Source organism: Mus caroli, chromosome 7 (genome assembly GCF_900094665.2).
Source record: "Mus caroli chromosome 7, CAROLI_EIJ_v1.1, whole genome shotgun sequence".
In the NCBI taxonomy this organism is placed as follows: domain Eukaryota; kingdom Metazoa; phylum Chordata; class Mammalia; order Rodentia; family Muridae; genus Mus; species Mus caroli.
In genome coordinates this window covers 122,096,583-122,107,360 of record NC_034576.1, presented here as the reverse complement: position 1 = coordinate 122,107,360, position 10,778 = coordinate 122,096,583, and the positions used below count along the sequence as shown (strand labels likewise).

At 43.5% G+C, this 10,778-nt stretch overlaps 2 protein-coding genes across 2 annotated transcripts in view; one reads left to right on the top strand and one right to left on the bottom strand.

Moving 5' to 3' along the window:
• The window catches only part of Lyrm1 (LYR motif containing 1), a 56,373-nt gene that overhangs the window by 6,338 nt on the left and 39,257 nt on the right, over positions 1-10,778 (bottom strand). The window lies entirely within an intron of this gene.
• The window catches only part of Dnah3 (dynein axonemal heavy chain 3), a 163,931-nt gene that overhangs the window by 140,224 nt on the left and 12,929 nt on the right, over positions 1-10,778 (top strand). The window contains exons 53-55 of the mRNA XM_021168736.2: positions 2,119-2,344; positions 6,935-7,179; positions 8,996-9,112. Of these exons, the coding sequence (XP_021024395.1) occupies positions 2,119-2,344; positions 6,935-7,179; positions 8,996-9,112 (588 nt within the window). The remainder of the gene's footprint in view (positions 1-2,118; positions 2,345-6,934; positions 7,180-8,995; positions 9,113-10,778) is intronic.

Below are 10,778 nucleotides of genomic sequence, written 5' to 3'. Positions count from 1 at the left end.
TCTCTCTCTCTCTCTGGTTTTTGTTTTTAAAGATCAGAATTCTCTATGTAGCCCTGGCTGTCCTAGAACTCTGTAGATCAGGCTGGCTTTGCCTCCCAAGTGCTGGGATAAAAGGTGTGTGCCCCCACCTGGCTTTTATTTCTTACACAAGTTCACTTTCTCAATCAGAGCTTTGAGATTTTATCTACTTCTAAATGTTCCATTTGATTTTTGATTGGTTGGATGGTTTGGAATTTGGTTGTTTGTTTGACTGGCCTGAAATTTGATATATAGACCAGGTTGGTCTCTAACACAGAGATCCGCCTCTGCCTCCCAGAACTGGGATTACAGGTGTGTGCCACCATGCCTGGCCTAGTAGTCCAAATTTGTTCATTATTTAAAAGAGAATTCTGAGTTTCATTATGGTTTATATTCCACTATTACTTATTTTTCACACGTTATTTCTTCCATGGTAATTTCATCATGCTATTAATTTGCTAAGGCTACATGGCAGAAGTACAATGGACTAATGAGTTAACCAGCAAAATTTATCCTCTCACAGTTACCAAGGCTCCAAGTCTGAGACCAAGGTGTTTGAGGTGATTTCTTCTGAGGCCTCTCTCTTTGGATCATTGTTTTTATTTAAAAGTAATGCAATTTATTTAAGACTTAGTCTATTTGTTTGCTTTGCTTTAAAATTTATTTTATGTGTGTGCATGTTTTACCTATACAGGTGGCTGTATACCACCTGTGTCCTTGGTGTAAAAGAGGGTATTGGATCCCCTGGGACTTTGTGGGTGCTGGGAATTGAATGTGGGTCCTCTGGAAGAACAGCTAATGCTCTGAACTACTGAACCACTCTCCCCAGAACTCTGCTTGTTTAATTTAAGAGAGGGTCTTTCTTTTTCCAGCCCAGGATGCCTTGGAAGTCACAATGTAGCCCAGACTAACCACAATTTTGTGATATTTCTGCCTCAGCCTCCAGACTGTTGGGATTTGAAGATGTGCATCAGCCATTCCTAGTTCTCTTTGGCTTATTGGTGGCCAACTTCTGTTTTCTCGTGGTGTTCCCTCTGTGCAACCATGCCTCCCCCACGCCCCACTTCTTCTTAGAAGGACATCAGTCAGCCATACTGAATTAGGATCTACCTTAAAGATGTTATTTTAACCTAGTTGCTTCTATAGAGACTAACGTGCAGTCACAATCATGAAAAAAACTTCAATGAGCTGAGAGCATCATTTGGCCACTTCAGGGGCTATACCTAATCCTTGGAGTATTAACTCTGATTGTTCTATGTGCTGACTATCCCTTATCATGTTAAATGACAGACTGCTTAGTGGGGCTTATACTCTTATAGTGATTTCTCTATAACCAAATGTATGTTACTTTGAGGAAATCCCAAAACAAAACAACTTTGTATATGTAGATGCTGGTGCCCCAGGGATTTAATTTAATGTGAAATTTCTCAGGGAGAAACTCCCCAGCTAGAGACCACTGTGAACTCATGTCCCTCATTTTCATGTGGAACGAGCTTCTTGTTTTGATTTCTCTCTGGAGATGTATTCAGTTTTTCCACCACAGCTCCAATTCAGTAGCAAACTCCCATGAGTTGGGAGCCTTTTTAGTCTGAAATCGCAGACCACTGATGATCTTGACTATACACTAAGTCTTAGTTCCAGCATCCTGCTTCTTAAGAGTGCAAAGCTAGAGCCCTCAGGCATTATGGGGTATATTTGTAATTTCAGCACTTGGGAGAAGGATCACATGTTTGAGTTAGTCTGGACTACATAGCAGGAAACACTGAATAACAACAATAATGACGATGACGACAACAATAACCACGACAACGATAACGATGATGATCACAATGATATACAATAATAATAATGATAATAATGATAATACATAGTCTGTGAGTTTAGAGATAATGTCAAACAAGAGTTAGCTGTTGTTCCATTTGCCAGGGCCTCTAGATATCTAAAGCTTCACCAAAAGAAATTCTGATTTAGCAGTTAACAGAGGCTGATAAATTTATTTTAAAATCCAAAATGTCAATGTGTCTCTCCTTTTGCATCATGACTATTATCTATCTGGTCTTAGCTGTCTGTTTTTTCAAAAACTTTTCTTCCTGGTCTCAGGTCTGCTGAAGTTTGCTGATGATGTTAGCATGGGAGGTACTAAAACACAGACCATCTCCCTTGGTCAAGGCCAAGGTCCTATTGCTGCCAATATGATCAACAAAGCCATCCATGAAGGGACCTGGGTGGTCCTACAGAACTGCCACCTGGCTACAAGTTGGATGCCTGCGTTAGAGAAGATTTGTGAGGAGGTGATTGTCCCTGAGAAGACCAACTCAGAGTTCAGGTGAGATCGAGCTCCATCTGGGCAAGGCCCTGGGACCAGCTCAAGGTCTAGACAGCATGCTGGTGGCTGACAGTACAATGAGAGAAGGGACAGCCCTGCCCTTGAGAAACCCCGAGCTAGCAGAGACAGCTTATGGGAGAATCATGTTGATGCATGTGTTCTTTGCTTTTCTGTTGCTGTGATAAACACCATAACCAAAAGCAACATGGGCAAGAATGTTATTTCAGTTTACACTTCCAGGTAGCAGTCTGTAGCTGACCTTTCCTACTTTGTAGGTTCTTGGCTTTCCCACCCTTTATCCCTGCCAGTTTGACCCCATCACTAGAGAAAAAAAGGATGGAGGAAGAAGAGAGAAGCACACACACACAGAGAGAGAAAGAGAGAGAGAGAGAGAGAGAGACAGGAGAGAGAGAGAGAGAATCCTTAAATCTAATTTCTTTCTTCTTGTTTCTTCTTTGAGCACAAATACTAACAATACACAGCCAGCCCCGATGAACGACCACCAACCACCAACCTATTGGGGCTCTAGCATTTATATACCATCAGAATTCCAAAAGCCACACAACCACAGAAACTATCTTCAGCTGGCAAAACCATGCTTCTACTAGAGCACTAGGCACATTGTAGTCAGTTGCTGAGAAGCAGCCCCGTGACCCACACGTGGGATTAAAACAAAACACTTTCCTATAATATTTCTGTGGTTTTAAAGAAGCCAAAATTCTAGAATTCTCACTACAACAGCCAACCATGGAGAAAAGTCAGGGCAGAAACCCTGGGCAGGAACTTAGAGGCAAGAGCTGAAGCAGAGACTGTGGAGGAATACAGCTTACTGACTTGGTCTCTCTGGCTCATGCTTTTCTATATAACCCAGGCTCCTCTGGGTATAGCCCACAGTGGAACTGGGTGCTCTCCCATCAATCATCAATCAAGACAGTCTCTTATGGATGCAGCCACTGGCCAATATGATCCAGGCAGCTATTCAGCTGAGGTTCCCTCTTGCCAGATCTCTAGGTTGTGTCAAATTTCCTGTTAACATTTCTTGTTGCTCTTAAGCTCTTGCCTCTCTTGCCTCTGGCCCCTTTGCTCTCCATCCCCCCCCCACACACACACACCCACTCTCCACGTGGTCATGGCCAGCTGCACATCTCTATTCTCTCCTTCACTCTGCCTTTCTCTGACTCTACTACTCTCTCAACTTCCTCCCCATGCCTTGAATAAACTCTATTCCATACTAAAATGAAAAAAACAAAATTCTTGTCACACCTGTAAAGAATCCATAGGCCACGGGAAAAGGACAGGTCTGAGGCACTGATGACTGCCTGAGATCTTGTAACATGAATAGGGGTTTTCAAAGGAGGACATTTCAGTCGGAAGGGATGGCTTTTTTGAAGGTGAAGGATAGAACTTCACAACTCTGACTCTGGGGAATATGGAGGGGGGGTAGGAGGGGGGGTAGGATGGGGGAATATGCTGGGGGGTAGGAGGGGGGGTAGGATGGGGGAGGGGGGGTCTTAGAGAAAGTGATGCCTTAAAGGCAGATTAACTGTCAGAAAGGCCCTGGGGTTTCATTTGTTTGCTTTAGTAGGAAATAACAGTTGTTGTTTAAGGACCACACAGTCACCGGTGTTCTTTTGTTTTGGTACAGAAGCCTAAATAGGTCAAAACAGGGCATGACTTCAGAAGTTTTTTTTTGTTTTTTTTAAAGCTTTTGTTTGGGGATGTTCACCATTACAAGAGGTTAAGGTCAGCCTGGGGCTGTGCCAGGACAGGGCATGGTCCAGGGACACATGAGTCACCTTTCTTCCTTGCACTTTGTTCTGAATTTCCTCTTGGGGTTTTACTGCCAAAAAGGAGCCTGGATCCTGGGGACAGGAAAGTTCAAACTGAGGCAGGGGACAAAGGGAGATCAAGTTGCTCAAGAGGCCATAGCATATTCTCCTTTAGAGCCAGCCTGCTGCTCATTGGTGGGTCACAGGCCAGACTAAGCCAGATGCTCCAGAGACAGCAAGCCAGATGTGTCCAGAAGGAAGGTTGGCCACATAGTCTTGTCAGGTCTCCAACCGAGGTCTGTCCAAGGCCTAAAGGACAAGAACTCGTGTCCACCCCTGTTCTATGTGCAGTCCAAGCTTACCTGTAGCTGCATCATCCAAGGGAACACATGAAATGCCTGGGCCATGGAGGCTGCAAAATAGAGGCCACTGGGCCAGCTGTGGGGGGCCTCAGCAGGCCTAAGAATCACATAGTGTGCCTGACGTGGTGGCACATGACTTTAATCCTAGCACTTGAGAGAAAGAGGCATGCAAATCTGTATGTGTTTGAGGCCAATCTGGTCTACATAGTGAATTTTCAGGACAGACAGAGCTAAGTAGTGAGACTCTGTCTCAAAACAAAACAAACAATCACATTATTCACCAAGGTATTTCTCCACATTGGGTAGGATGGGTCCCTGTGTTTGAAACCATGGGCCAGCAAGAGTTAAGTGGGGGCAGATCTTTTTCAGCAGGAATGCTGCCAGTTTGAGTGAGAGGAGGCCACAGTTACCAGAAAACTCCCTGCTTGCTTCTGGTGAGGATGAGAAGTTTTGCGTAAACTCCAGTTAGATGGCCCTTCCCCCTCCAACAATAGCTAAAAGGATGCAATTGAAAGGTTACAGAGAAGCACCCCATAACCTTCCTTCCTTGGCACCCTGCAGATGGTGAACATGCTTTCACTTCAACATCCAACTAGTTCTCCTTAGAATGTTTAACCTGGAACTCTTCAGGCCAGACAAAACCCTCAAGCAGTAACTTAGAGGTCAATCATCCATTAGAATTGACACCTGGCAGGTGATTTCCTAGAAGACTCCAGCAATCCCACAGAATCTAGAATAAGGTAGGGACCAGCATGATCCTTGGAGGCCAAAAGAAGGGGCCAGAATGGATCCAATCACCACTAGACTACTAGAGTATGTTAAGAGAACAATGCAGGCTTATTTTCTGGAGATCAACTTGTGATCGGTGCAAACATACAGTTAATGTGGTTAAGAAGATGATTATACATAGGCAGAAATTCACCAGGCCCTTCTGAGGGGCTTTACTAACAACTGCTGCAGAGGAAGAATGGTTCTGAACAGCAAGAAAGGAAGGCCTGGCATCTGGACAATAAGCACGTGGAGGTTCTCTATGGTGCATGTGGCCTCAGATTCACTGGTAGAGTCCCTCACAGAGTCCCCCTTGACCAGCAGCAGACTGGCAAAGGCCAGTGTCCTGACAAGCTCCCATACAAAAGGCCTGACCAGGCTGTTGCTGAGGAAGACCTGTTCTCAGTGATGGGCTCAGCAGAGAGGCACAGTGCTGTCGGTAGTGACTCTTATGGGCTTGTCTATAGATTCAAACGTGGCAAACTTGGCATTAGACCTTGAGGGAGAACTTTTACACTCATCGTGAACTGTTTTCAATCATGTTTACAATGTCCAAGGCTACCTCTGCCTCATATACCTGCAGTCTCTCTACATGTCCCTGTTGCCCAGCCCACCTAGACAGCAGAGGGCTTCCTGTGGGGGTGTGAGGTCCAACCCAGGACCACAAGAACTAGAGAGAAGCTTGGTTGCCCTTCTGTAACCAACTCAGGTCCCAGTCACCTCCTAGAATGGCTACCACCACCTCCTGGCACAGACACCTTAGTTCTGCAACTGAGTTCTTGAGGGCTCACAATGAGGGATTCAAATGCAGTGTCCTATCACAGGACCAACTCCTCTTACTATCTTAGTGGCCTGAGGCTATGTCCTATTAAGCCTCCACTCACAGGCAACTGCCCAGAGTATGTTACCTGCACAGCATTAGGGAAGTCACTCTGTCTGTGCCTAGGCCCTGGGGATGATGCCCAATCAGGTAGGACCTGGCAAGACTGTTTTAAAAACAATTATTCAATTATTATCATTGAAAGTACCACTTGCTCTATCACTGTTGCTCACTCCTCTAATCTGTATTTCTGGACTTCATGAAGTTTTCAATAAAATGGAATAACAAGGGGCTGGAGGGATGGCTCAGTAGTTAGGAGCACTGGTAGCTTGCTCTTCCAGAGGTCCTGAGTTCAATTCTCAGCAACCACATGGTGGATCATAATGAGATCTGATGCCCTCAACAGTGTACTCATAAATGCAATAAATAACTTGAAAAAAAAAGTAAAAAAAAAATGGAATAACAATTGCATTGAAGAGTAGAACCAGACTGGCTTCAAATTTACTTTCAACTCAGTCAGGTTTGTCTTGATTGGCTTGTGAGCTAAATCCAGCCTGTTAAATTTCTGATATGGCTAGCCATCAAATTAGTAAATATCTGGGAAAAAAACCTAAAAAATTTCTATTTTATGACACATGATTATACAAAAATCAAATCTTGTTGTCCATATGTAAAGTTTATTGAAAAACACTCATAGTTATTCATATACTGTCTGTGTCTAGTTTGAACAGGTACTATGTAAATCCAAGTCTAAAATGTTCATTATTCTGTCATTTGTGATGGTGGTTAATAATGGTAGCTATTATTTTTGTTAGTTTACCAATGCAACTTGCTGCGTTACTCTGAACAGTTGTGTCCTTTGAATTTCCAGGCTCTGGCTAACTAGCTATCCATCAGAGAAGTTTCCCGTCAGCATTCTCCAGAATGGGATCAAAATGACCAATGAGCCCCCCAAAGGACTCAGGGCCAACCTTCTGCGTTCCTACCTCAATGACCCAATCTCAGACCCTTTGTTCTTCCAGAGCTGTACAAAGCCAGTTATATGGCAGAAACTGCTGTTTGGGCTTTGCTTCTTCCATGCCATTGTCCAGGAGAGGAGGAACTATGGAGCCCTAGGTGAGACAGGACAGTGTGTCCAGGTGGTCTGCCATGGACCACAGGTGGGATCTGGAGGTTTGCACTCAGATGGAGTGTGGCCAGTAAGATAAGTCACATGCTCCAGGAATGACTATGGAAATACATATGCTAAGTATGAGTTGGAATTAAACTTTAATATCCCCTCTACCCCCACCAAAATCTGGCAACCTTATAACCAAGTATATATGTGTATACACACACACACACACACACACACACACACACACATATATATATATATATATATATATATATATATATATATATATATATATAGAGAGAGAGAGAGAGAGAGAGAGAGAGAATGGTATCTGAGGAATAATATCCAAGGTTAACCTCTTGCCTCCATATGCATGTACACACACACATACACACACACACAAAAGTGATATTCCAAAATTAGGGGATTTCTGCCTAGTGAAGTAGATAATGAGAGGAACATATTTATTTTAGGCATAATAACCATTCTCCAGAGAATTGTCACCAAGGAACCTACAGAGCTTGAGTTAACTGCCATTACATGTACATAATGGTGAAATACACCCTGGCACCTGCCTATACCTTAAAATATCATAATGCATTTACTTATCAATGGAAACTAATGGATAACTAAATAATCTTGTTAGAAGACTATCAACTAATGAATAACTAAATAACCTTGTTAGAAGACTATCAAACTGCTGTCATCCTGTCCTCCATGTTGGATGGCCTGTCTCATCAACGGCTTTTGATCTTGTTCAATAGATTAGAAGGACCCACTGTGGGACTGACTGTAGCAGGTTTTTTGGTTTCACTGCTTTTCATGCATCCTCTCCCTCCCACTCTATCCTCCTCCTCCCCCACCCCGTACCCTTCCTGTCCTATATAGCCATTCTCCCCATCCCACCCCTTTCCTCCCCCTCCCACCCAGCCCCCTCCTCCTCCTATCCTCTCTCCCCAATCCCTATCTTCCCCCTTCCACCTTTTCTCCTCTCATACAGAACTCCAGAAATCTATGCAGTGATTTATCTCAAAACCAACGGTTCTATTGTTTTTCCCAGCATATGAGTTTTATTGTTATATTTTTAAATAAATAGCATTGTTTAGGAGGAAATCAACTTTCTTTGCAAGGGGATGGAGAGATGATTCGATGTTTGATAGCATTTATCCCTCTCACACAGGACTCAGATCAATCCCTACTGATGGCTCACAAATCTGTAACTCCAGTTCCAAGAGATCCAATGCCTCTAAACTCTGCAGGCACCCGGCACACACATGATGCAGAGACATACATGCAGGCTAAACTCTCATAAACATGAAACACAAATAGTCTGAAAAAAAATCCTCTATGAAATCATTAACCCTGGAAGTTCTGTTGCAGTTTCTGTAAGGCTGGCCAGGCAGTTCACAGTTCTTCCATGGATGCAGGAAGGCGTTTCCAAGCCTGCTTCACTCTGCCCCCCAGCCTTAGCCACTGCTCTCCGTTGTGTTTTACAGGTTATTTTTGGAGCCCTGTGCTTTACCACAGTCTTCCAGGCAGGCTGAATAAATCCTGTTTCACAGATCCCAGGATGTTAACATCTTCCTTAACAAATGGGGGGAGCCATAAGGAAACCATTTTAGGTCGGGTGTTTTCTCAGGCAGAACGGCTGCCATTTTGGCAATAAATCAAGGCAAATAGTTGGCTGGGTGATGGATACTCGCAGGGCTGAAAGAGGCCCTTGATCCATAGTGATGCTTACCTTACATGCTCAGTCTGAGTGGAAATTAAGAGCTCGCAGGTCTGAAGCATGTAATTCTTCTCTGCCTCTTTCAGGTTGGAACATCCCTTATGAATTTAATGAATCTGACTTGAGGATTAGCATGCGGCAGATCCAGATGTTCCTTAATGATTACGAAGAGGTGCCCTTCGAGGCTCTGACCTACCTTACAGGTATTTATGGACAGAGCTTTGTTGCCCTGATCTTCTGGTACCATTTTCCATGTCCCTGCCCTTTAGCTCCTAGCCTTCCATAAGCACTCCCTCCCTTACTCATTCAACAATTCTTGCTAATGCTTTGTCATATTGGATACAAACAAAACCAGAATTTAAGATATAGGCTTCTGTGGTCAGGTGACTTACAGTCTAAGATTGTAGAAAAATAAAAATAAATAATGTTTATTTATATTATAAATATATATAATATATATGGCAATACAGTGTTACATACACTAACAGAAACATTTACTGGTTGAAGAAATAGGTTGAAGAGACAGTCCCTCAAGTACTTGCTACACACCCATGAAGACCTGAACTCACCCTTGAAAAGACCCAGAACACACATAAGAAGCTTGGTGCTTTGGCATGTGCTTGTAATTCCAATGCCAGAGAGGCAGAGACAGATGGTTAGAGCTTGCTAGCCAACAGCATAGCATAAATAGCAAGTACCAGGACAGTAAGAGATATGGCTTCATCAAACAAGGAGGACAGTGCCTGAGCAGGCATGATACCTGAGGCCTCCACACATATGTGCACCTACAGACACATAGAAAAGGGCTGAATGGGTGGCTGCTCTTCTACAGTACTGTAGAGGGCATGAGTATTCCTAGATAAATACTGGAGAAATGGGGCAGGTTAATCACACAGGGTTGTCTGCTCAGTGGTGGAAATGTTATCTGGTTTCTACCCTGAAGGCTAAGAGTGGATGTTGTTAATAACCTGGTGACCTTTGCTACCTGTAGAGCCAGACCACACCCCAACACCCTAAAATGTTTCTCTCAGACTGTCCCTCCCTAGACTTTTATCTTTGTCTTCATCTTTATCTTTGTCTTTTGGTCAAAAGAGAAGATGCCAAGTGTACTTTATAGCCCAGTGACCTCCATGCTATCTCTGTCAGAGACCACACCAGATCTTAGACCCATAGCTATAAAACCCATCTTCATGGTAGAGGTCACATATACTCTGCAAAAGAGTTTTCACGCCTGAAGCTTTATTGTGCTCATGGGATTATTGTTAATGGGAAACTTTTCCCCCCAAAATTGTACTGGATTTAAATATGTCTAAAATAAACTGACCTGGAGTCGGACTAGAGAAGTTTGAAGCAGCACCCACTAAGTCATGCTGAACCAAGTTTCCTTCTCATGCCGGTCCTTTGATGCTTAAAGGGATTCTCACTTCCAAAGGACCTGGGTTTGTTTTCCAGCACCCACATGGTGGCTAATGCCTGTTTGTAACTCCTGTTCCAGGGATCCAGTGCCTTCTTCTGGCCTCCTCCGGCACTGGACACACATAGTGCATAGATATACATGTGGGTAGAACATCCATAAACACAGAGTAAGAATTCTTAAACATTTTCAGAAGGAGAAACATTTCTAAAACAGAAAGGCCACACCATGATTACATCTCAGAGTAGGGGTTGGACAATCCTGGAAAACTTCTAGAAGTTTTAAGAAGAGTTGGGCATGAGGGCTCAGTAGTAGGTTTACAAAAAGAAGGAAGAAGAGGAGAGAGTAGGGAGGGCAGAAGAGTATTTTCAACATGAGGTCTTCAAGTGGGAATGGTTGCTTTTTTTTTTTTTTTTTTTTTTAGAAGTTTTAAGAAGAGTTGGGCATGAGGGCTC